The sequence below is a fragment of the Phacochoerus africanus genome, chromosome 7, assembly GCF_016906955.1.
Source record: "Phacochoerus africanus isolate WHEZ1 chromosome 7, ROS_Pafr_v1, whole genome shotgun sequence".
NCBI classification, from domain to species: Eukaryota; Metazoa; Chordata; class Mammalia; order Artiodactyla; family Suidae; genus Phacochoerus; species Phacochoerus africanus.
This window is the reverse complement of record NC_062550.1, coordinates 108,031,864-108,058,002: the sequence shown is the minus strand read 5'-3', so window position 1 is coordinate 108,058,002 and position 26,139 is coordinate 108,031,864. Positions and strand designations below refer to the sequence as shown.

The following is a 26,139-nucleotide window of genomic DNA, read 5'->3' as shown; positions in this document are numbered from 1 at the left end:
TGGACCTAATTTCTTAAAGTCCATAGTCTAGCAAGTTACTTTCCTAAAACAAACATAATGGTGAGTAAATATAGTTTTCTGTAGCAACTTGCATTCCTAGTCTGAAGATTAATTTTTACTTTTGAGGCTAGAAGTATACACTTTACCTAAAAGCTATAGCATATTACTATTGCATGGATGCTGGCAGAAGATATAAGACTCAGGTCTTTTTTATTCACAGCACAGTAAATAGCATAAATAGCATGAATAGCACGTTTGCATAGGTTCCTCTGGCTCCCTACGTCCTGTGGGGGTGGCCTGATATGGTCCGGGTGGGTGCTGCACACACAGTTGATACTGCTTTTAAAGTGTGTGAGAAGCAAGGTTGCTCTTGGTCCCAGAGAGGGAGGACATGACCTCATCCGTCAAGGATGCTTGATGCAAAAACACCTCTGGGAAATGGCCTGTCCGAATAGTGGTCAGGACCTTGCGGTCTTCTCATATACTCAGCCAGACATACGAGGAGCACCCATACCATTGGAGAAGGTCCTCTTAATAGTTACGTTCCCTCAGTCAGGTAGTAAAGGCACTTACTGCAAGCGAAATAATTAGGTCACTTTCATGAGGATAAGATGTAAAGGAAGGGTAACTTGGAAAGAAGGAGGCCTTCACCTGGACTGGATTTGTTATATTCCTTGTGTTTCCACTTGGACATCTTGCAACTATTTCTCAGATTTTACCCTAAAAAAATAATGAAAGAGAAAGGATTAGCCTCGGGCTCTTTTGTCTTCAGCAATTTCCTCTTATCTCAGAAGTCCTTGTTAACAACAGCTAATAATGCTTGTAGTCACTGACTTCAGTTTGATTTCAAGTTGAGGTATTATTAAGGATTACAGGGCTTTGTAAAAAAAAAAAAAAAAGTATGGAACTTACAGGTTTCTGAGAGCAGCACTCTATGTATGGCTTATTCTTCTTCCCTGGCAACATGTAAGTTTTTTTACTTTATCTCTGACTTTGTGAAAGTTTACATTATTGTGCATTGATATGGTCCTTTTATTTATTTATTTAAAATCTAGCTTTTGGCTACTAAATAGCCACTTTTAACCTAAAAACTTGCCTTTTTAGTTTAGGGAAATGGGTTTGTATTGTGTCCTCCAGACTGCCTCACTTTTATTTTCTCTATTTTTTATTTTAGGAGCTCTTACGTTCTCTTTCTTATCTTTATTTCAACTAACTTTTATGGCTGCTGTGCTTTGGGGAAATTTTCTTAATTTATCTTCAAATCTTTCCTTTGAATCTCTAATTTTTATCTATTGCATTTTCAATTTTGAGGCATTCTTTCTTTTTTTTTTTGTCTTTTTGCCTTTTCTAGGGCCGCTCTTGCGGCATATGGAGGTTCCCAGGCTAAGGGTCAAATCCGAGCGGTAGCCGCCGGCCTACGCCAGAGCCACAGCAACGCCGCGGGATCCGAGCCACGTCTGTGACCTACACCACAGCTCACGGCAACACCGGGTCCTTAACCCACTGAGCAAGGGCAGGGATGGAACCCTGGAACCCGCAGCCTCATGGTTCCTAGTCGGATTCGTTAACCACTGCGCCACGACGGGAACTCCGAAGCATTCTTTCTTGATTTCTACCTCCCTGCCCCTAAAAAAATGTTTTGTTCTTATGTTGTGAGTTATTATCTTCTCTTATTTTTTGGAGGATATTAGTTATAACTTTTGTTTTTGAAGCTTCTCTTTGTAATGTCTATTTATTTTGGGCTCTTATTTCTTTTAGTCTCCTTCCATATTTGAACTTTCCTCAATTATCTGGTCATATTTGATCAATCATATTTAGGAGAGCCATAACAAAGCTGATTGGAAGTTGTGGGACTTAGAGAGTTGGCAACAGGAACCTCCCAAATGTCTGTTTAGCATGTCAGCTTTTATTAATACATTTTCAGTACCTGTCCATGTGTTTCTGTGTTGTAACTCCTTGAGTCTCAAAACTCTGTGGTAAAGATGCACACAATACACCTTTTGGCAATGCTAAATGATTGACTTAAAATTAGAAGAGCATGAGAAGTTTAGAGACACTACAAGAGTTTGAATTATTACCACAATAATACTAAAAATTCGAGTCGTCACATTTTAAGATTGCAGTGCATGAAGAATGCTAGTCTAGCCCTGTCAACTGCTTGATTGCTTCCATGTCACTAAAATGCCTGTTGGGATACTAAATAAATACTCACTTTCAGTGAGAATATAAATTAGACTATAACAGTCTTTCAGCAACTTATATTGACTTTGAACCAGTGTTTCTTTTTACAGTCTAGCTTCTTACTACTTTCTTTGTAGGTAGCTATTGCCTTTAATCCCTTAGCGTTTCTAGGGTTTTATAACGTTTTCTGGTTTGCTTCTCATTGGTGTCCCCCTCTGGAGACATTGTGATTTAGCTCTTTGCTCTTCATCTTTTGAATATTTGTTGCCATCTCTTATCCATTTATAATCTGTTCTTAAAACTTAGGGGATCCTTAGCACCTGTAAGGAACATTTCTTTCTTTCTTTCTTTCTTTTTTGCTTTTTAGGGCTGCACTCGCTGCATATGGAAGTTTTCCAGGCTAGGGGTTGAATCGGAACCATAGCTGCTGGCCTACGCCACAGCCACAGCAACACGGAATCCAAGCCTCATCTCTGGTACACCAGGCAGCTCATGACAATGCCAGATCCTTAACCCACTGAGTGAGGCCAGGGATCAAACCCATATCCTCATGGATCCTAGTCGGGATGGTTAACTGCTGAGCCACAGAGGGAACTCCCAAGGAACATTTCTTTTTTCTTTTTTTCTTTTTGTCTTTTCAGGGCTGCAGCCGCAGCATATGGAAGTTCCCAGGCCAGGGGTCTAATCAGAGCTGTAGCCACCAGCCTACACCAGAGTCACAGCAATGCCAGACCTAAGCCACGTCTGTGACCTACACCACAGCTCACAGCAACGCTGGATCCTTAACCCACTGAGCGAGGCCAGGGATCAAACCCACAACCTCATGGTTCCTAGTCAGAGTTGTTAACCACTGAGCCACGACAGGAACTCCCGGAACATTTCTTGATAAAAACCTTCTTATAGTATCACAAGGAGACTTGAGTTTAAAAGTAAGAATTATATGATCTTTTCACAATTTTGTAGTTTTGAACTAGGGTCTTAAAGCTACAAAGAATGATATGTTATAAAAATATAGTAATTTTCTTCTAGAAGTTTACAATGAAAAGGCGATAGAAGTTATTCTTCTTTAGTATATAGAAAAATTTATCTTTGTGAAAAAAAAATTTGTGCCTGAGAACTGGTTTGGAAATCATTCATTGCGATAGTCCTGGCAAAGATTTGAACGGATGTATTAACAATAGAGAAGGTAATAAAATTGCCCTAAAAACTTTCCTGTTAGAAGTTTTAAGAAAATATTTGCTGTCAAAGCTGTTCTTTGGTTGTGCTGTCCTTCTCTTTGGACTCAAAAAACCTCTTTCAACTATATTATAATGTCTCCTGAGTACCTTAAGAAACAATTTAGGAGTTTTGAATGTTTGTGTTCAGACTATTGTCTGATATTTTGGACTGGAAATATTTTGTCTGGAAATATTTCAAATTACTTCAAACTATTTTACGATAGAGTGGAACTGGGCCCTTCATTGAATAATTGCTTTAAAATCACCAATGTAACAAATATATAAAGCAGAAAATTTCTGAACCAAGCTCGTAGTATGAATGTATTGACTCTTTTGAGCTGTGAGCATGAAGAGTAAACGCAGGAGTGACCTTAAGCAGTGATGACTTAGTTTAAGCGTCTCAGTAATACACACATCAGACATTTGACATCAGATGCCTTGAAATCATCTGTATCCAAGATTCGTTGCGTTGATCAGTCCCAAAGCAAGCGTTATATAAGCAGCTAGGTCCTATTCATTTCAGAGAATATCAAGATGTTATGACATTAATACAGTAAGCAATGAAGTTGCTCTTTCTTTTCAAAGCAACACAGTCTTAAAAGCATCACAGGAGTTCTCTGGTGGCCTAGCAGTTAAGGATTCAGTGTTTTTGCTGCTGTGGCGCAAGTTTGATCCCTGGCCCAGACGCTCCCACGTGTGGCGGGCATGGCCAAAAATTTTAAAATATTTTATAATAGAACAAAAACGTAACAAATAAGGCACTGTAAAGAACCTTTATGTTATACGTTACAGTTTATAAAATTGTTTCACATACATAGTTGGATTTAATCTGCAATCATCTTGTGAGGAAAACAAATGTGAGTTTAAAAAGCTGAGTTTCTGCCCATGGTAGATAAAGTATCTGGCCCACTGTACAGTTGTTCTAATTCCAAAATTCTATCTGTTGCTGCTATCTAATCCAAATCCTTGTGGTTCTCTGGCTGCCTTCTTTTTTATATGCTGGTTATTTGGCTTTGCTATTCTTGTTTGTAATTAAAAGAAATATTTTCGTTTTACTTCTGAAACAAAAGAGAATGATATGGTTACTATAAAATTCTCCTAATACATTTATAAAACTAAAAGACTGTTTATTGTCAAAGGCATAAAAGTGGCATGAGATCTAAAATGAAAAACATTTCTTTGTTTTTCGTGTAAGTTCTTAAAGTTGGAAATGAAAGTTGTCTTAATTATTTCAAATTTTGTCTTATAGATACTATATTTCGAAAGGTGCTATTGTGGATCAACTTGGAGGAGACCTAAATTCAACTCCATTGCACTGGGCCACAAGGTTGAAACTTACTGCTGGATTTTTTCCCCTCTTGTTTCTTTAATAGTCTGTAACTAAGCAGTATTTTTTTCTAAATGATATACTGAAATGAATGGGAGGACTTGCTGTGTCCGTAGTTAATACTAGTAATGTACTAATGAATTGCTATCCAGTGTTAGCTGCATTGGGAGCAAAGTTTATTGTCTGAAGTGTCCTTAAGGAATTAGCCATGCTGATATTAATCCAGTTAGTTTTAAGATGGGGTTAAACTTCGGAATATTTTTGCGGCCTATGTGTATGTACAATAAAAGCTTCTAGTTCATGGGACAATTAAGATCATGTTGGAATAAAATTAATAGAATAAAGTAACTATTACATATTTAAAGAAATTTTAAGTGTCTATAAATTTCAAAGACTGTTACACCAATTAAGATTTCAGAACATAAAATGCTAGATGTCTTGACATACAGCTATTTTAAAATAACATAAAAAAAAGTATTTCCCACCATTAACCTATTTCAAAAAAAGATCTTTCCGGAGTTTCCTGTTTGAAATAACTTTACGTATATAAGTGTTTATTCTTTTATGTTTTAGACAAGGCCACCTATCTATGGTTGTACAACTAATGAAATATGGTGCAGATCCTTCATTAATTGATGGAGAAGGATGTAGCTGTATTCATCTGGCTGCTCAGTTTGGACATACCTCAATTGTTGCTTATCTGATAGCGAAAGGACAGGTAAAAAATGACAGTGGGGTAGTTTTTTTTTCCTTTTCTTTTCTTTTTACAGCCATACCTGTGGCATATGGAAGTTCCCCAGCTAAGGGTTGAATCGGAGCTGCAATTGCAGGCCTCAGTCGCAGCCATGGTAACACTCTGTCTGAGCCGCATCTGTGACCTGTGCCACAGCTTGTAGCAACTCAGAAATCCTTAACCCACTGAGCAAGGCCAGGGATCAAACCCACATGCTCACGGAGACTGTGTTAGGTTCTTAACCCACCAAGCCACAGTGGGAACTCCACCATGGGGTAGATTTTACTGAGATGTTCTTCATGGTTTATTTTTCTATTTTTAATTTTTTTTTAAAGTTTCATTTTTGGCCATGCCCGCAGCACATGGAAGTTCCCCAACCAGGGATTGAATCCGAGCCACAGCAGCACTTTGAGCTGCTCCAGTGACAACACTAGATCCTTAACCCTTTGTGCCACAAGAGAACTTCATGCTTTAAAATATCATTGGTGTTAAGAAGTAGAACAATCTAATGATATTTAAATAGTCCATTCTGATGGATGGAGAGAATAAATAATTCCATATTGAGCTGTTTAATGTAGTTAACATAAAAATACAAAAAAATACTTATGGTCCAGAGATAGTGATGCATTAAGTTGAGTTTTTTATTTACAGGAGTGAGAGATGAATTGCAGAAAGTAAGGGAGAGGAGTTCCCATCCTGGCTCAGCAGTTAGCAAACCCGACTAGCATCCATGAGGATGCGGGTTTGATCCCTGGCCTCACTTTTGGGTTAAGGATCCGGCGTTGTCATGAGCTGTGGTATAGGTCGCAGACACGGCTCGGATCCTGAGTGGCTGTGGCTGTGGCTGTGGCCGGCAACGACAGCTCTAATTGGACCCCTGGCCTGGGAACCTCCATGTTCCACAGGTGCGGCCATAAAAAGACCAAAAAAAAAGTAAGGGAGAAAGTTTAGGTATCGTTTTTTTCCCCCTTTCATTACATCTTTTGAATATATCATCTTTTTTGAACATATTACTAGTTATTTTCTGTATTAAGTCCATCTTGAGGGGGACTCAGTTTCTGCTGTATAAAATACTGCTTCTAACATGTCAGAAAAATTGTCATGATTTAGGTGGTTCTTCCTGATTTTTCTTGAATATGTAGTGGGTATAATCCCATTAAATTTATTCTATGAATCCTTTAAGATACTTGTTGTTGGCGCTGGCAGGCAGTGACAGTTGTGTGTTCTGCACGATCACTAAGGAAAAGAGGCACAGACTAGAAGGGGAGGTTTATTACCTCTTATGGGGTTAACAGACTACTCCCTAAATCTAATGGCTTTCGAACAGCCTCAGCCGTTATATTTCGCAGTTCTCTGGGTTGATTGGTCTGGGCTGGGAGGTTCTCGTGGTCATGACTGGGAGCAGCAAGCATCTGGGAGCTTACTGGGCTGGAGGATGGCTCACTTTGCGTACCTTGAACTTGATAGGAATGGCTAAGAGGTTGGACTCAGTTGGGTGCTGGAGCAGCCTCTCTCTTTTCCTCCATGCAGTCGCAGAACTTACTCTGTACAGTCCCCTCATCTGGTCTCTCTGAGGGAAGCCAGACTTCTTACACTGTCCCTAAAGAACCAAAGCGGAAGCTGTCTGGCTGTTTTCAGGTCTTGACTGGCATAGCAGCATGACTGCTCTATTCCGTCCATTAAAACAGGCCAGCCCATGTTCAGTGTGGGAACGCAGGGTTGTGAACACTGGGAGATGAGGTTTCCTGGGGGCTGCGGTTGAAGACCGACTGCCAAAGGGGATCCTCTGTTCGCCCACGTTTCTTTCTAGACTGGAGGTCGAAGCAGCAGATGGCGCTGTTGCGCATGACATGCAGCATCGTTAGCGGCCTTCTATAGAAGGCAGCTATAGTGAGTGTATAATACACATTCACTTTTTTCCCTCTAGTTTTTAACAGGATAAGAAAAATGATGTAAAGTTTTGAGCCTTTTGTTAGTTTATTGATTTTGAAGTTTGGACGTTTCAGTGATCGTTTTAACTCTGGCATAGTATGTAGGCTATAAAAGATTTTTGTCACAGCACCTTTTGTATAATACATGCACAATGATGTTGATAAATGTCTGATGAGTAAGTTTTGTTTCTGCTTAGAGGTAGCATCCTTACTGTAAAACATTCAAATGTGATAGAAGAGTAGGACTTAGAATAAAATCCTACCTCTTCCCTTATCTCTTTCCTCCACTGAGATCACTTTAACAGTTTCGATATACTTTCCCAGAATTTTTTCAGTGTATATGCTAAAATATTGTAAAAGGAAACCCCTCTAATGTGCATTACGTCGTACATTAAATAGGTTCCAAAGTCCTTCTTTGGCCTGTAGAATCACGTGTGGTCTGGCCCTGGATACCGCTCAGTCTCTTCTGGCATCTTCTTTTCACTTACTGGGCTTGAATCATGTCCATCGTCTTGCTGTTTGGTGTGTAACTCTGATAAGCCTTTGTCTGAGGGCCTTTGTGCTTGCCCTTTCCTTCTGCTTGGTAAATCCTTTCCTCAGTCACATAGTTCTTTCTCCTTTTCTCTTTCAGTTTAATTAGATGTTTGCTCAGTTTTTATTAGTTCTGCTTAATTAATATATTTGAAATTTCTTCTTTATCTTCCCGGTCTTACACTGACAATAGTCAATAGTATTGTTTTTCCTGCTGTTAAGTAGATGAGCATTAAGTATGATATATAGAACTACATTTCTGTTACTTGATTTTTAGCTTTAAATAATATCCTTTGACTCATAGCAGTTACAGATTAAGCATTCATTATGCTTTCTTTTCTGCTTTTTTCCATTCCCCCCATTTTTTTTTTTTCTCTTTTTAGGGCCACATGCACAGCATATGGAAATTCCTAGGCTGGGGTCAAATCAGAGCTGTAGCCTCTGATATATGCCACAGCCGCAGCCATGCCTGATCTGAGCCACGTCTGCAACCTACACCACAGCTCATGGCAATGTCAGATCTTTAACCTACTGAGCGAGGCCAGGGATCAAGCCTGTGTCCTCGTGGATACTAGTCAGGTTCATTACCACTGAGCCATGATGGGAACTCACCCCCCCCCCCATTTTTAAATAAGTGTTATCAAATTTACATTCTTAGGACATATAACATTTCCATTCAGTTTGTCATTCTAGTCACAATTGTTTCATTTTAGTTATCTTGTTAAATTTATTCAGTGCTCCTTACGAGTTCTTTTGGATGATTTTCGGGGCAAAAAGGGAAAATGCTAAGTAATGGAGCTCCATGGGTCTTGGAATTCCCATAACCTTTTGATCTGGGCTTGTTAATTCTTCCTAGCAGAGAGTACTCATATGTCCAAACTGAACTTGGAAAAGAAGTACCAAGTTTTAAATCCCAGCCCAAAGAGAGAAAAGGTTGAATTTCATTTTTTTCTTTTAGTAGTCTAGAAATGTGGCATAATTTTGCAGAGAACTGCTACATAGAGTTATGAAGGGTCTTAAAGTATACTCACTAACCCTGTCCTCTCTCCACTAACTGGTAAGTTAGACAACAACTTGGATTAGAACTGCTGGTTTAATGTAATCTAGGAATGGGAGATAAGGAAAGGAAGGAAGAGGAAACTTAATATTTATTGAATGTGGAGTTTCAGTTATGGCTCAGTAGGTTAAGAATTCAACTAGCATCCACGAGGATGCAGGTTCGATCCCTGACCTCGCTCAGTAGGTTAAGGATCTGGTGTTACCACAAGCTGTTGGTATAGGTTGTAGATGTGGCTCAGATCTGGCGTGGCTGTGGCTGTGGCGTAGACCAGAAGCTGCGACTCTGATTCAACCCCTAGCCTGGGAACTTCCATGTGCTGCAGGTGTGGCCCTAAAAAGAAAAATAAAACTTCTTGAATGTCTGTTATATTTCAGGCTATGGAATAGGTTACCTTATACACATCATTCCATTTAATCATCACAGGTACCTTATGGAACCATTATTTGCATTCACATTTTTAGGTGGGAAAGCTGAAGTTCAGAGAATTAAAGTAATTTTGCCAATTGTGATGTGTAAATTATATTTTTCTAAGTAAATTTGGTTGGAATTTAGTAGAAGTTTTTACTGTCTGATTTTTTATTTTTACTCTTTTAGGATGTAGATATGATGGATCAGAATGGGATGACGCCTTTAATGTGGGCAGCTTACAGAACACACAGGTATGTAACTATTATGAAATATTTATTCAGATCACTTTTAGCATAATAAAATGTAAAATAAGCAGTGAGAAAAAGCAGTTAATGTTATGCCTGCTAATACGTACAATTCTTACTATGAGTACGTAGCACATAACATAAATTACCTTTTTGCATGGTTTGAGTCTCTGCGTTTACTTTGACCTTGGTAATTGCAGTATCATTAATCTGTTCTTCTGTTAACAATTTCCAAGAATGGAAGAAGTGGCCTTCTTTTTAAAAAAAGCCAGTTATTTATGGGATTTGCATATTGGCAATTTAACACATTAATCAGTAAGATGCCTTAAATCATTTTGGGAACCATCTAGATTTAAATTTAAAGTTCTAATTGTTTAGTTATATAGATAAGAATGACATTAATTCCTAGATGGAAAAGAGTAAACATCAGGACCAAGTGTGCCCACTCTCTTGGTGCCGTCTTACCTTATATGGTGCTGCACATACTTGGTACTACCTTCTAAAACGCTGTCTCATTCCTCGTTGTAAAGTTGTTGAAAGTAGGTTAGAATAGGAGTGTTCCGAGATGGAATGCAACCACAATCAGTTTAGTATCTGTGATGATTTCTATAATTGAAATTAGGGTTGTTGTTGTTGTTGTGTTTTTTTTTCCTTTTCAGTGTGGATCCAACTAGATTGCTTTTAACATTCAATGTTTCAGTTAACCTTGGTGACAAGTATCACAAAAACACTGCTCTGCATTGGGCAGTACTAGCAGGGAATACCACAGTCATTAGTCTTCTTTTGGAAGCTGGAGCTAATGTTGATGCCCAGAATATCAAGGTAAAAATAGCCTATATTGATCATGCTTTATGAAATGTAGTTACCAAGATGGGAATTCCTTAATAAAACAGGTTTTTAACAAACTCTCAAAGTCAGAAATGGAAGAAAATTCATCTTTAAGCTCAATCCTTTGCTTCCATGCAAGAATTTGTTTTGAAAGACTTACTTTCATATTTTAGTATTTAAGTAATTTTCAGTTTTTGGTGGCATTTTCTTTAGTGAATTCTTACTGAATTTTGGAAATTAAGTTATATAGTCTTTATTTTTATAGCTGAATAGAATAGTTCTCTATTTTCTTTAAGATCATTAGAGAGAACCACAAGTTTATAGTTAAGCCACAGTATGCGTAATAAATTTTAGTAATTTTTCGACTTGGTCATTTATTGTTTTATTTTTTTAAGGTCAAGACCTTTAAATTTGATAAACGCCTTTACGATGTTTTTAGGAGAACCTTTCTCCCCCAAATGCTGGACTAATCCAGGAAAAGTATAGCAGAAAAAAAAGTATACAAAGTTATCTACGAGCAAAGCAAATTAATATCTACATTCTGTGCATTTAGAAATTTGTAGACGTATTTTATGAAGATCTGTAAGAAAGTTCTAATTGTAGTGTTAAATTTTGGTTAACCGTCCTCATTTTTTAAGCACCTGAATTCACCATGTCTTCCAGCAACAGATTCTTTCTGTGAAGTGACTTTAAAGTTTTAAACATCATCTGTTAATAATGTGCATTCATAAATAACTTTGTGCCCATTGGCAACTATTCTTTAGTTTAGACTATAAACCGTATTTTTTCTGAGTCATGCTTCTTAAATTTCTAAGGAATATGTGCTCATTAAATTAAATATGAAAGGGGTTCGAGCCACATGATAATCTAAAATCTCAATCAAAAAGTGGGTTATCTCCTGCTGGATCAGGGTATCTGTTTATGTTGCAATGAATAGTTCTTTCACTATTTGATTAAGAAGAGAGGGTTAAACTACTAAAATAAACTAGGGTTATATGGAGCCTAATTTATTTATGATTATAACCAATATTTAGAAATGAATATAATTAAAAATATTTAGTTAAAAGTAAATGTCAAGGAGCTCTACTCAATATTCTCTAATAACCTATATTGGAAAAGAATCTGTTAAAAAAAGGATGTATGTATAACTGAATCACTTTGCTGTTTACCTGAAACTAACACAACTTATAAATTAGCCATATGCCAATATAAAGTAAAAATTAAATAAAAAAAGAACACTTTTTTTAAAAAAGTAAATATCAGATATCTTATTGGAAGCTGTAAGACGCTAAAACCACGTATTTTCTTTTTCATTTTTAAAATTTCAAGTCTTTTCTCTCCTCGAAGTGATGAGAATGCTCTACTAGATGCCTGTAAATGTATGGAAAGAGGAAAGTCGCTTATCGTTGTGCCTGATGTGTGATGCGCACTCTGAATATTTGTTGACCGAATGAAGATTTGTGCAGCCTTGAGTTCTCCCTCTAAGCTAGTTTTCATGACTGTGCTAGCATACCTCTCTGCCACTTCTGAAATCATGAAGAGAAAATTTTGCTTTTCCAAACATTTTAAGATAAGAAGCTCTGAGAGTTCATAAAACCGTGATTAATAAATTAGGATGACCTTAAGGCCTAAAGGATAAGAAGGGAGTTTGATTAAACCTGACCAGTATCCCCACAAGAAAAAAAGTTAATGAGATGACCTTATTTTTTATTACCTGAATTGTTTTAGAGAGTTATATTTCTTCTCTTAGCTACTATGTCGCTCTTCCTAAAGTGATTATGTTCTGGGAATACATTTCCAGTATTCAGAGTTATGTTTTTGAAAAAATAGAACCAATTTCACTATGGCAAATGGGTGAGTCTCCATAGACTTTGCTGAGAGTCATGTAAGTATATTGAAATTATAGGAGTGCTAAAGAATTATGGCAAGATGATTACATAGTTCTGGAATTTGAAACTAGTAGTGTATACTTTCAGAGCACTTAAAAATATTTTTTCTATCTGTATGAAATTTTAGGTAATTTCTCTTTAATCATGACCTTTAAGTACTTGAGGTGTGGTTTGTAAATGTAATGTCTTTTCAACTTACACTCCATGTTAACCATTGTATAAACTTTTGACTGGTCTTAGTAAAAGAAATAATCTATAATGAATTTCAGCAGAAAGGTAATGGTAAGAATAGAGACACTGAAATGATTTAAATAGTTTGACCCTGTATTTTTAGGTTCAGCACATGAATTATTTGCTACCAAAATGGAATAAACTGGCATGTGTCTTACTTCCAGAGCCTATAGTGTCAAATAATTTAGCTAATTATTGTACCTATAGAGCTTTTATTTAAATTCACCTCTTTTTTTTAGCCACTTTATTAACGTTTTAATTGTATCTGACGTGTATTAGCAAGGCTGGTAATTGACAAAAATGTTACTTTAAATGTAATTCCTTGGTAGCTCTGGAGTAACTTTTTCTTCCCCCTTTTTGTCCACAGCAGCTTGATGTGGACTTCAGTTCCCAGATCAGGGATTGAACCTGGTCTGCAGGAGCGAAAGCTCTGAATCCTAACCATAGACCACCAGGGAACTCCCTGGAGTAACTTTATTTAAAAAAAAATTTTTTTTGAGGTGTAATTGGTATATAGCATTATATGAGTTTCAAGTGTACAATATGGTGATTCGATACCTGTACACATTGCAAAATGACCACCATCACAAGTCTAGTCAACACCTGTCACCATACATAGTCGCAAAATTTTCTTTTTTTCTTTTGATGTGAACTCTCAAGATTTAGCAACTTCTGAATATGCAGTTCAGTATTATTAACTGTAGTTACCATGCTGTGCGGTGCTAAAAAAAAGCAAAAAAAAAAAGGCAAAAAACCACACACAAAAGTAAAAAGGAGTTCCCATCGTGGCTCAGCAGTAATGAACCCAGCTAGTATATGTGAGGATGATGCAGATTCAATCCCTTACCTCACTCAGTGGGTTAAGGATCCTGCGTTGCCATGAGCTGTGGTGTAGGTCACAGACTTGGCTCGGATCCTGCATTGCTGTGCTGTGGCTTAGGCTGGCAGCTACAGCTCTATTTTGACCTCTAGCTTGGGAACTTATATATGCTGTGGGTTTGGCCCTAAAAAGACCGAAATAAAATAAAAACCCAAAACATAAAAACCACATGCAGAGAGGCAAATGTGGTAGTGATGAGGGCTAAGGGGGCCACATCAGGCAAGAGTGATTTGTGAATACCTCTGAGGAGATGACATTTGCTTTGAGACTTGTCTAATAAGAGATCAGTTATGCAAAGATACGTGGGGAAGAAACTTTACATGTAAAGGAACCTAAAGTGCAAGGCCCACGACCAGGAATAAGCTCGCCATATCAGAGATATAGAAATGATAGCCTTGACCAAGTAGGGGTCATGGAGAGAGACAGGAATTAGATCATACAAGTCCATGATGAGGAACTTAAATTGTATTCTCAGTCTCGAGAAACAGTTTGGAAGGATTTGTGTAGAATGATTATATAATCTTTGTGTTTTAAATATTTTTTTAAAAATTACTTTGGCATATGGAGAATGTCTTGATGAATTAAGAAAATGCAAAGGCTGAGTGGAGATCAGTTAGGCTCTTTGGGTAAGTGAGGCAAGTGGTGATGTTAGTTTAACTTGTGATTGTAGGAGCAGTGATGGAGAGACGTGAGTGGGTTTGGAAATGGGTGGTTTAGAGTCGGGAATGGAAAGGTAGATTAGATGTGAGAGTGAAAGAAAAAAAAACCACGGGTGACTTAGGTTTTGGTTGGAATAACTAAATGTCCTGGGATGCATGTCGAGGCTGTGAAGACTGAGGAAGCAGACTTTGGGAGAGTGAAGGCAACAGAAGTGGTTCTGTTTTGGTCATGTTTCATTTGCGGTAGTGCCTTTTAGCTATGTGGAATGTCAAGCTAATTAAGTAAACTTAAAGTGCAAATTTGAAAGTGAGAAATTCGTTAATTAAAAAATTCAATAATTCCTAGACTGTTTGTCTAGGAATTTGACAGATAAAGTTGATTTATAGCTGTGTTTTTTTCCATTTTTCATTTTAAATCTTAAGAAAGAAAGTCTGACTAATAATAATCATGAATTGTACCAAGAAAGATGTGGCCTGTAAATCTGGATATGACTTAAATAGCTAGTAAAAGTTGCATTTGTCAAAGAATATGAAAAATTGTACTCTATATTGTAGTAGTTATATAGCTATTAATTGACCCTGTTTCTTCTAAAATAGCTATTTTCTAAATAAAATTAAGCTTAAGTTTCCTAGAAATCTGTCTTTATATTAACTAGATGTTTATCCTTGTAAATTAGTTAATTGAGTAAGGGATTCAGTTCTTTTACTATATAAACAAATGATTCTTTTGTCAAAATAAGATAGGATTCATTTTGGAGACAGTTAATATTAAACAATAGGGAACTTTAAAGTGACCACCTTGATCCTTCGAAGGATCAGAAATGGCCATGTATACCTTCAGCCGAAGTTCCTAATCTGGACCCCATCCGTGGATTTTGGTTAGGGGGTGTGTCCTTGGACCCTTGAAATTGTTATAAAGTGTCAGTATTTTTCTGGGGAGAGAATCAGTGGCTTTCAGCACATGTTAAAAACCATGTCCCTAGGTAATAGTTACATAGAACAAATTCAAATCTTCTGAAGTAATAACAGTAGGGGAGGGAAAGTGATTTGGGTACTAAGACTTAAGAAAATTGATCTGTGCAGCAATCCCTTTTCATGGTAGCATCTCATTTGTGAATTAAAAAAAATTATACCCTCTTGCACATGCACATTTTTAGTAATATAGATAAATTTAGATGAATTGAGTTTGGGATGGGGTGGGGGGGCAGTTAATCTGAGTGCTCTCTAAGCATTTATAATTTTTTCTTTCTAAAGTTATCAAAGGACATAATTTTTAGCTTGTGAAAAATGTAAAATTACTGAACTTTGTTAATTAATATATTGAAAGACTATTTCCTGGTTTCTTGAAGAGAGAAACTTTTTTCAGAAAATAGTTTTCATTACCTCTTAAGTACCTGACCTAGATGGTCTCCAAGGATGAATTTTCCTTAGTTATAACAACGTAATGTGATTCATCCTCTTTTAGGCAAAAAGTGATCTTCAGTCTTCCAACTTCCATGATATTTATCTCACCAAAATCCCCGAGGAATTTCTTTTATCACCAGTTAGTCTGTAAATACTCCATGATTCCTGTTGGTTTTGCTGATGTTACCACTTACTGTTTTGGCTGACGCATGGAGTGATTACATATAGATTCAACTTGGAACCCTGGTTTTAGTATAATTCTTTAAAGTAATTGTTTGTTTATTTTTGCCAGCTGAATAAAAGGAACTATACAAAAGTAGTTAGACGACTAGAGGAGTAGTTGAAAGATTTCTTAAAGCTCCCTCCATCTTTTTATCTAGGCAATCCTTAGGTGTCACATGGCCCTCTAGTGGAAGGGATGCTCAGCTGGACCGAGGCAACTGCAGGATATTCTCTGGGAGTTGTTACCCAAGGGATTGCTTTTATTCAGGTAACCTTTTTAGTTTGGATTAATCAGCTGGTTCTGACAACCCGGGTGATAGAATTTTGGAATAGGTAAGGAGATACTTTAAACCAAATATCCCTACTTGTGGAAGACTCACCTAGATTAACCCATTTCTTCTTAAGTACTCTTGGTCTTTTTATTAAAGGATTGGTTAGGCTTTTTGTTTTTATTGTTGTATTGTTGTTGCTCTTGGTGATAGTGGTGTGTTTATTTTGTTGTTTCGTTCTTTTCATTTTTTATGTGTTTCTTTTTCTTATTAAATAAATTGTACTCCGTACTTGATCAGCAATTATCTCTCCTAAGGAAGGCAACCAAGGCTCCTCATTTCTTTATTTTCATTCAGTTTTTTAAAATAAAATTTCAGTATTTTTTTCTTTTGTTGAGGTAATTTTGAATATTCATATTTCTTGAAATTTTGGTGAACAAAATTATTAATTTTGCTTTTCTATTTAAAGGAGTAGATAAATAGTGGAAAATATTAAATAGAAGAGAAATGTGGATATCTGACTAACATGCGGAAGGGGAAATAAGGTCTTAAATTCATAAAGGCAAAAAGAAGCATAGATCTAGAATTGGAGATACTTCTCGTTTCTTACTTCCTTTAAGACACTTTAGTTCATTCACTTATACTTGCATTCTTTTTCTTGAGATTAAAGGGAGCTACAAGTTTATAACATGAGTTTAACTATTTGTTGTTACTGCTCTTGTTCTTTTTGGAAATTTCAAGTTAGGTGAGTGAATTTAACATGTTCCAGAGTACCAGCATGACAGTGGTAGAAGTGCGTTTTTCTTTTTGAGAAGAAGTTGACTTTTCTTCTTCTTTCCTCTTCTCTTCTTCAGACTTCTGTCATCACTGAAATTAAACTGAGAGATTTCTGGCAGTTTGGTATTATAGCAAGATGGTTTGTAGCAATACCTGTTACTAAGGAAACCCTTAAAAGATATGAAATAAACTGATAAATTTAATGATAGCCTCTGATCCAGCAGGTGCTAAAATGCCTACTTTTTGATTTATTAATTATAAGTTAAGATGCAAGCAAAAATAGAATCTATAAAATAAGATGAGTAAACACATTTTCTTATTGTACCTTGAATGGGAAAACATAAGTGACATGATTTAGAGTCTTTTAGTAATTGCCTTTGCCAGGTGTTAAAACAGTGTTAACGAACTAATACTGAAGTCAGTTTATTATTTATTTAGCTTTTTACGGCCGCTCCCACGGTATATGGAGGTTCCCAGGTGAGGGGTATAATTGGAGCTCCAGCTGCTGGCCTGCTCCACAGCTGCAGCAACACCAGATCCGAGCCACGTCTGTGACCTACAGCACAGCTCATGGCAGCGCCAGATCTTTCATCCACCGAGCAAGGCCGGGGATTGAACCTGCAACCTCATGGTTCCTAGTCAGACACGTTTCCGCTGCGCCACAACAGGAACTCCTCTAGTCAGTTTATTTTTATGGAGTGCTTTAGAAGTTAGTAACTAAAATGTATTCTACCTTTTCTTTCTTTTCTGTTTTTAATGTGAATTTCTTCTGCTTATATTATCAGGGCGAATCAGCACTTGATTTGGCAAAGCAGAGAAAAAATGTGTGGATGATCAACCATTTGCAGGAGGCAAGGCAAGCAAAAGGATACGACAGTCCATCTTTCCTTAGGAAGCTGAAAGCTGATAAGGTAAATTCATGACCAAAGATTTCCAGTATACAGTGTTATAGGTAAGATTCAGAGGCATGCTTTCTTAGCATGGGTATTTAAAGCCTTTAATCTTGGCATTGGCCAATACAACTTTTTATTTGTTTGTTTCTTTTTTTTTCCTTTTTAGGGCCGCACCTGTGGCATATGGAAGTTCTCAGCCAGAGGCTGAATCGGAGCTGCAGCTGGGGCCTATGCCACAGCCACATCGTCATAAAGACAATGTTGGGTCCTTAACCTGCTGAGCCACAATGGGAACTCCCCAATGCAATTTTTAAAATATTATTTCACTCAGGGTAAATTGAAGATAGATGGCAAATTTTAAGAAAGAGGGTTATATGTGAAATTGTTTAAATCTCCATAGGCTACCAGCAAACTTTAATTCATAGATTCATCTGGCCTTTGTTAAGTTATAGAGAGGTAATAAAAGTTTTTGCAACTTAAGTGTATTTGTTAGTATAGTAATAAATTGTGAACATCTCAGTATCTTTTTAAACTCCTCACAACTCTAGCTGTAATTAATTTAAGCTTTCCATTCTTTTGCAACATGTAATTTGTTAGGGAGAAAATTATCACTTCTCTATAGAAAGCTCGTTTTAGATCTTTCATAATACCTTCAATTTTAAACGGTATGACTGTTGGCTCAGTTGCCTACTTGTATGACTTCAGAACTAACAACATTTTCCCAAAAGAGGGGTCTGTAATCCTTAAAAATTTATTTCCCTAAAAAAAAAAAAAATTAGCTGACAGGTTTTTTGTGTATGTAAATAATTAATAAGATATTTGCTAACTTGTCAATAGTCACAGTTTGAATTACATTAAGCCTTGGGCGTCTTATTTGTCTTACTCAGGGCTGTTCTAGTGGTAATACTGTTTGTATAAAGTTAACTGTTACCAGAACAAAAGAAGTTTTGGATAAAGGGAAGTCGATTTGAAAATATGCCTCATTTATTTGTAGGAATTCAGACTTCCTCAATGAGCTGAAAAGTCCATTGGTTCATTACTTAGCTGTGAGAAGAAATAGAGTTATAGTTTATTAACTTCCCTATTTTAAGCTTCTTATTTGAGAGTAAGGAACAATTTTTGCATGTCATATCAACATCTCATTTTATTATTAGATGTGATATTAAAAGTAGTTAACTATTTGTTTACTTTGATATTGCTCTGGCCTCTAGAATTTAGAAAAGTATTCTTCAACAGAGTAAAAAGTGGCTAGGAATTCTCGTTGTGGCTCAGCAGGTTAAGAAACTGACAGTGTCCGTGAGGATGCAGGTTCAATCCCTGGCCTTGTTCAGTGGGTTAAGGAACCTGCATTGCTGCAAGCCTCAGCATAGGTTGCAGATATGGCTCAGATCCAGTGTGGCTATGACTGTGGCTGTGGTGTAGACCAGTAGCTGCAGCTCTGTTTTGACCACTAGCTCAGGGAACCTCCATATGCCATAGGTATGGCCTTATTAAAACAAAAAATAAATAATGGCTAATGTCTTATAACTAGGCTACTAATCAAAATATTTTGTATTACTCTGGCAGGTCCCGTAATCTTTATGCTTTTGTTTTGCTTAGTATAAATATGCTAAAGAGTATTTTTTATATATGTTACCAGATGAAAAAGGACTTTGTATATTGTGGATGTTTATTAATATATACAGTTATTTATTACTGCAGTAATGAACTATATACTAGTTTAAGTGTTTGCATATGGTTTCTTTTTTTTTAATTACTCAGTGAATTTTATTAGATTTATAGTTGTACAACGATCATCACAACAAAATTTTATAGCATTTCCTTCCCAAACCCCCACCATGCCCCCCTACCCCACAACCTGTCTCATTTGGAAACCATAAGCTTTTCATATGGTCTCTTTTTAAAAAAGAGAGACTCATTAAAAAGTCGAGCACAGTTTTCTTAACATTTGTATATATTGTGATCAGTTCAGAAGTTGAGTGTTCCTGGGCTTGGGTTTTTTGTTTTTTTTTTTCCCCTCATTAATAGCTTTAAATATACTATGTTTGTTTTTTGTTTTGATTGGTTCTGGTCTTTTCTAGGGCTGCCCGCGGCATATGGAGGTTGTTCCCAGGCTAGGAGTCTAAGCGGAGCTGTAGCTGCTGGCCTACACCAGAGCCACAGCAACACAGGATCCGAGCCGCGTCTGTGACCTACACCACACCTCGTGGCAACGCCAGATCCTTAACCCACGGAGCAAGGCCAGGGATCGAGCCCTCAAACTCATGGTTTCTAGTCGGATTCGTTAACCACTGAGCCACAACAGGAACTCCTATACTATATATTTTTAAAAGGTCACTAGAGAAAAATATATGATGGCTGGGGACATTGTGAAATTAAGTATTTATATTTATATAGACTGTTTTCTTTCCATCTCACATTAGGAAAATTTAAATTATGATCTTGATTTGCCAGTCTATGAAGTATGTTCTGAATTTAAAACTAAACAAGATAACAGTGATGCCTAAGACTCAATAGCATTTTACTAAAAATAACTCATACCAAAAGGAAAAAGTTATTTTTGGATAATGCTAGTAGACAGCTGCAAAGTGAATCTTGATTTTAAAAAACTCTGATTTTTAAGGTTAGAAGATTTTAGAGATTTGTAGTTAAATAAGTGTTACTTGCTTATTAATGAGTTAGAAGGAAATCTCTAAATTGATATTTCTCAACATTTAAAAACCCATGGTTCCTTTTGTTAACAGTGAAAATCTCACATTTATTGTTGTTTATTGATTATATGAAAATAATCTGGAAAGATGGAGTAGATATATTTTTCCCTATTCCTTACTGCTAAGTACAACTAAAAAAATCTGGGCATTATGCACAAAACAAATAGAAGACAACTTTGAAGATGGTGAGAAGAAGGCAGAGCAGGTAGGGATCTCAGGACCTCAGAAATGAGATGGTGGTGCATTCCCTGTATTTTCTTTTTTGCCTCACATTTCCCAGAAGAGGAGCTGACAAAGCTAACAACCCAGAATCATGAATGGGTACAGACAAAAAAGCCCCCCCCACACACACACCCCAAAGCCTCCTTTTTTAAGCCAAAGGACCACAAAAGAGGCAGCTTATTTAGCAAGATAGAAACTTTTAGAAAGTAACTTTCTAGTAACAGCCAAATAAACAGAAAAGTCTGTGGTTCCATCCTGACTCGTACCCACAAAGGCTCAGACTTCTATCCTTACCAGGCTGTAATGTTGTGCCTCAGAGACAGCGGGGTAGAGAGTTCGTTGGAACTTTCGTCCTCACTGTTCTGCTGTGTCCGTGGAGAATACATAGAAAACAGTAATGAGGTGTCCAGGGAGGTACTAGTCGAGGTGTAGTAGAGAGCTGCAAGTCCCACCTTTGCCGGCCAGGAGTGAAGAAACCCCTCCTCAGGTGGCAGTGAAGGCCACCTTGGGATCCTGGACTTCCATCCCACCTGGCAGTAATGAGAAGGTGTCTCACTTTTCTCCCCCTGCCTATATCAGAGGAACCCACTAAAAGAAAAGGTTTAAATAAGATCCAGTGTCTCATAATATCCAGAATGTCTATGATTCAAACAAAAATCACTCATCATACCAAGGATTGAGAAGATCTGACTGAATGAAAAGATACTCAGATGCCAACATGATGACAGAGATGTTAGAATTATCTTACAAAAGATTTTAAAACAATCATTCTAAAAAGTCTACAGTGAGTACTTATGACCGTAGTTGAAACAAGTGAAAAATAGAGGATCAGCGAAGAAAAAGAACTAGGAGTTCCCTGGCAGCTCAGCACGCTAAGGATCCAGCCTTGTCACTGCAGCGACTTTGGTTATTGCTGTGGTGCGGATTCAGTCCCTGGCCCAGGAACTTCCACATGCCACATGTGTGGCCAAAAAGAAGAAAAGGAAAGAAAGAAAGAAATAGAATATAAAGAAGAACCAAATGGAAGTTTTAAACCTGAAGATTGTAATAACCAAAATAAGACTTAGTGGAAGAGCTCAACAGCAGAAGAGAGGGAATGGAGAAAAGAATCAATGACCTTGAAGATAGACAATAAAAGTTACCTGTTTCTAACAACAGAGGAAATAAACTGGAAAAAAAAAGCAGAACTTGAGGGACCTGTGGTTATAACAGAGTATCTAATATTGATATGACTAGAGTCCCAGAAAAAGAGGGGAAAAAAAAAAAAGCGAGGCTGAAAAAGTATTCAAAGATATAATGGCCAAAAAAAAAAAAAAAACCCACAAAAAAACAAAACCCAAATTTGCAGAAGACAGACTGCAGATTAAGTGGTACAAACCCTATACAGAATAAACTCAAAGAAATCCAAACTGAACACATCATAGGTAAACTTCTTTCATGGAAACCAAAGACCATGAAGTAAAAATCTTGAAATCCCCTACTAGTAGGGGTAAAGCTATTCAAATATCAGTGAATTTCTCATCAGAAACGATAGAGGCAGAAGGAGCTGCCACATTTTGTAAGCGCTGGATGGAAATAACCGTCAACCCAGAATCTTATATCCAGTGAAAATATCTTTTTTGGAGTGAAAGAGTAATCAACACATTTTCAGATCTGAAAACTAAAAGAATTTGTGGCCAGCAAACCTACCCTGAAGAAATGGCTAAGAGAAATTCTCTAGGCAGAAGAGAGTAATAAAAGAAAGACTCTTGGAACATAAGATCGTGGAAAGCAAGATTATGGGTAAATACAGTAGACTTTCCTTCTCATCTTATATCTTCCAGATTATGCTTGACAGTTGAAGCCAAAATTATAATACTATTTGATTTGGATCTAAATTTATGTAGAAAACATATTTGAGACAGTTTACAATGGTAAGAGGGGAGGATAGAGGACTAAATGGAAGTAAAGTTTCCACACTTCATTTGAATTGGTAACATGATAACACCAGCACACTGTGATAAGTCTATTTAGTATGATAGAGTAACCACTAAAAAAGTTATACAAAGAGATATACTCAAAAACACTATAGGTAACATAGAATTCTAAAAATTCTAAAAAGCTTTTCAGCAACCCACAAGAAGGCAGGAAAAAGAAAACAGAGAAACAAAAATAGAACAAACACAAAATGAAAAATAAAATCATAAATTTAAACCCTAACATATCAATAATTACCTTAACTGTAAGTGGTCTAAGTATACCAATTAAAAGACACTGGCAGTGTAGGTTATTATAAAATATGATTCAACTGTGTGCTATCTGTAGGAAACTGGCTTTACATACAAGAATATTGGCAAGTTGCTAATATGGGCAAGTAACAGAATGGAAATGACGTATGTTACTCTCATCCCCAAACCAGACAAAGACGGTACAAAAAGGAAAACTACAGGCATACTTCATTATATTGCATTTCACAGATACTTTTTTTTTTTTAAGTGAAGTTTGTGGCATTACAAACATACATCAAAAAAGTCTTGTTGGTAACATTTTTCCAGCAGCATTTGCTTACTTCTTATCTCTGTTGCATTTTGGTAGTTCTTCAAATATTTCAGACCCTCCATCAGCAAAAACTTGATGAAGGCTCAGATGACAGCAAGTTTTATCAATAATGTATTTTTTAAATTAAAGTATGTGCATTTTTTTTACACATATAGCTATTACACACCTCATAGACTACAATGTGGTGTAAACACAACTTTCTTTAATTGAAATGTTGATATACAGCCTTATGTCAGTTTTCAGATATACAGTGTAGTGATTTGACGTTTGCATACATTATGTAGTAATCACACATTGTCTAGTAACCATTTGCCCTATTCAAATTTTTTACAGTATTATTGACTGTATTACTTGTGCTGTATATTATATCCTATGGCTTATTTATTTTATAACTAGACATTTGTACTTCTTAATCCCTTTCACCTCTTTTACTACCCATCCCCCTCCCCCCTGACAGCTACCTGCTTGTTTTCTACATCTGTGAGCCTGTTTTTGTTTTGTTTTGTTTGTTTTTTTAGATTCCTCATGTAAGATCATATAGTATTTGTGTGTATCTGACTTATTTCACCTAGCATAATACCTCTAGATCCATTCATGTTGTCAAAAATGGAAAGATTTCCTTTTGTATGACTGAGTAATATTCCATTGTTTATATAGATCACATTTTTGTGCCCATTTATCTATTGATGGGCACTTAAGTTGCTTCCTTATCTTGGCTATTGTAAATAACACTGCAGTGAACATTGAGTTGTATTTATTTTCTCAAATTAGTCTTTTAGCTTTCTTTCAGTAAACCCTGAAGTGAAATTGCTGGGTTATGTGGCAGTTCTAGTTTTAATTTCTTGAGACCCTCCGTACTATTTTCTATAGTGGCTGTACCAGTTCACAATTCTTTTTCTTTTCTCATTGTGGTGGCGAACACTTCTTTATTGTGTTGAATAAAAGTGGCAAGCATAGGCATCCTTGTCGTGTCCCTGATCTTAGAGGGCATTGCCTTCAGCATTTCACCATTAGGTGTGATGGTAACTGTGGGTTTGTCACATAGGGCCTTTGTTCTGTTGAGGGACGTTCCCATCATGGTGCAGCGGAAAGAATCTGACTAGGAACCATGAGGCTGTGGGTTTGATCCCTGACCTCACTCAGTGGGTGAAGGATCTGGCGTTGCTGTGAGCTGTGGTGCAGGTTGAAGACGTGGCTTGGATCTGGCGTTGCTGTGGCTGTGGCTGTGGTGCAGGACGGCAGCTATAGCTCTCATTAGACCCCTAGCCTGGGAACCTCCATATGCTGCGGGTGCAGCCCTAAACATAATAATAATAATAATAATAATAATAATAATAATAATAATAATAAATGGATATCGTATTCTGTCAGAAGGTTTTTATGTATCTACAGAAATAATCATGGTTTTTGTTCAGGGTTTTGTTTTTGTTTTTGTTTTTTGTCTCTTTAGGGTTAGGGTTAGGGATCTAACCCCAAGGAATCTACAGAATAATCCCCTAGAGCTAATTAATAAGTTCATCGGGGTCATAGAATATAAGATGAAATGTAAAAATCTTTTATTTCTGTATACTTGGCAATAAAAATGTGGATGCCAAAATTTAAAAAAAAGTACCATTTAAAATTGATTCTCCCCCCAAAAAAGATTTAAATAATTAGGTGTATTCTGCTGTATAGCACTAGGAAGTATATCTAGTCACTTATGATGGAGCATGACAATGTGAGCAAAAGAATATATATATGTATGTGTGACTGGGTCACCTTGCTGTACAGTAGAAAATTGACAGAACACTGTAAAGCAGCTATGATGGAAAAAAAATCATTAAGAAAATACTTAGGTGTAAATTAGCTAAACATGCGAAGTACTTGTATGCTGAAAAAGTTTAAATACCAGGGAAAGAAATCAAGGGTGATCTAAATAAGTGGAAAGACATGCTGTGATCATGAATTGGAAGACTCAACATAGTAAATATCAGTTGTCTCCAAATTAACATGGAGATTTAATATAATTAATTCCAAGATTTTTTAATTTGTATAACCAAGATTATTCTAAAATTTATATGGAAAGGCAGTAGACTTAGAATAGCTAAAACAGTTTTGGAAAAGAACAATTACTCTATGCAGTTTGAAGACCTGCTGTATAGCTGCAGTAATCAAAACTATGTGGTGCTGCTGGAGGAATAAGGTGATCAGTGGGGTAGAATAAATAGCCTGGAATCAGAACCAGGGAGATATGCCCACTGATGTTTGACAGAAGTGTAAAAGCCAAGAAATAGCAACAACAACAACAAAAATAACAACAACAACAAAAAAGACAAAAAAAAAAAGGAATTCCCGACGTGGTGCAGTGGTTAACGAATCCGACTAGGAACCATGAGGTTGCGGGTTCCGTCCCTGCCCTTGCTCAGTGGGTTAACGATCCGGCGTTGCCGTGAGCTGTGGTGTAGGTTGCAGACGCTGCTCGGATCCCGCGTTGCTGTGGCTCTGGTGTGGCTACAGCTCCGATTCGACCCCTAGCCTGGGAACCTCCATATGCCGCGGGAGCGGCCCAAGAAATAGCAACAACAACAACAATAACAACAACAACAAAAAAGACAAAAAAGAAGTGTAAAAGCAATTCACTGGAGGAAAGATAGCTTTTTCAACAGTTGATACTGGAGCATTTGGGCATATGTAGGCAAAAAAAAAATAAACCTTTACTCAAACCTCACACTGTATTAAAAAATTAAAATGATTCCAGACTTAAATATAAAATGTAAAGCTCTAAAAATCTAGGGCTAGGCAAAGAGATTTGACACAAAAAGTATGCTCCATAAAGGTAAAAATTGATCATTTGGATTTCATCAAATTTTAAAAGTTTTGTTCTACAAAAGATTCTGTTTAATAGATGAAAAGGTAAACTGTAGATTAGGAGGAAGTATTTACAAGCCACATATCTAACAGAGGACTAGTTTGCAGAATATATAAAGACCTTTCAAAACTCAAC

General features: G+C 36.8%; 1 protein-coding gene across 5 annotated transcripts in view; it reads left to right on the top strand.

Annotated features, from left to right (window-relative positions):
* ZDHHC17 (zinc finger DHHC-type palmitoyltransferase 17) overlaps positions 1 to 26,139 on the top strand; it is a 147,795-nt gene that overhangs the window by 33,624 nt on the left and 88,032 nt on the right. For all 5 annotated transcript variants that reach the window (XM_047788381.1, XM_047788379.1, XM_047788382.1 and 2 more), the window contains exons 4-8: positions 4,648 to 4,725; positions 5,299 to 5,443; positions 9,575 to 9,639; positions 10,293 to 10,455; positions 17,578 to 17,703. In XM_047788381.1, the coding sequence (XP_047644337.1) occupies positions 4,648 to 4,725; positions 5,299 to 5,443; positions 9,575 to 9,639; positions 10,293 to 10,455; positions 17,578 to 17,703 (577 nt within the window). The remainder of the gene's footprint in view (positions 1 to 4,647; positions 4,726 to 5,298; positions 5,444 to 9,574; positions 9,640 to 10,292; positions 10,456 to 17,577; positions 17,704 to 26,139) is intronic.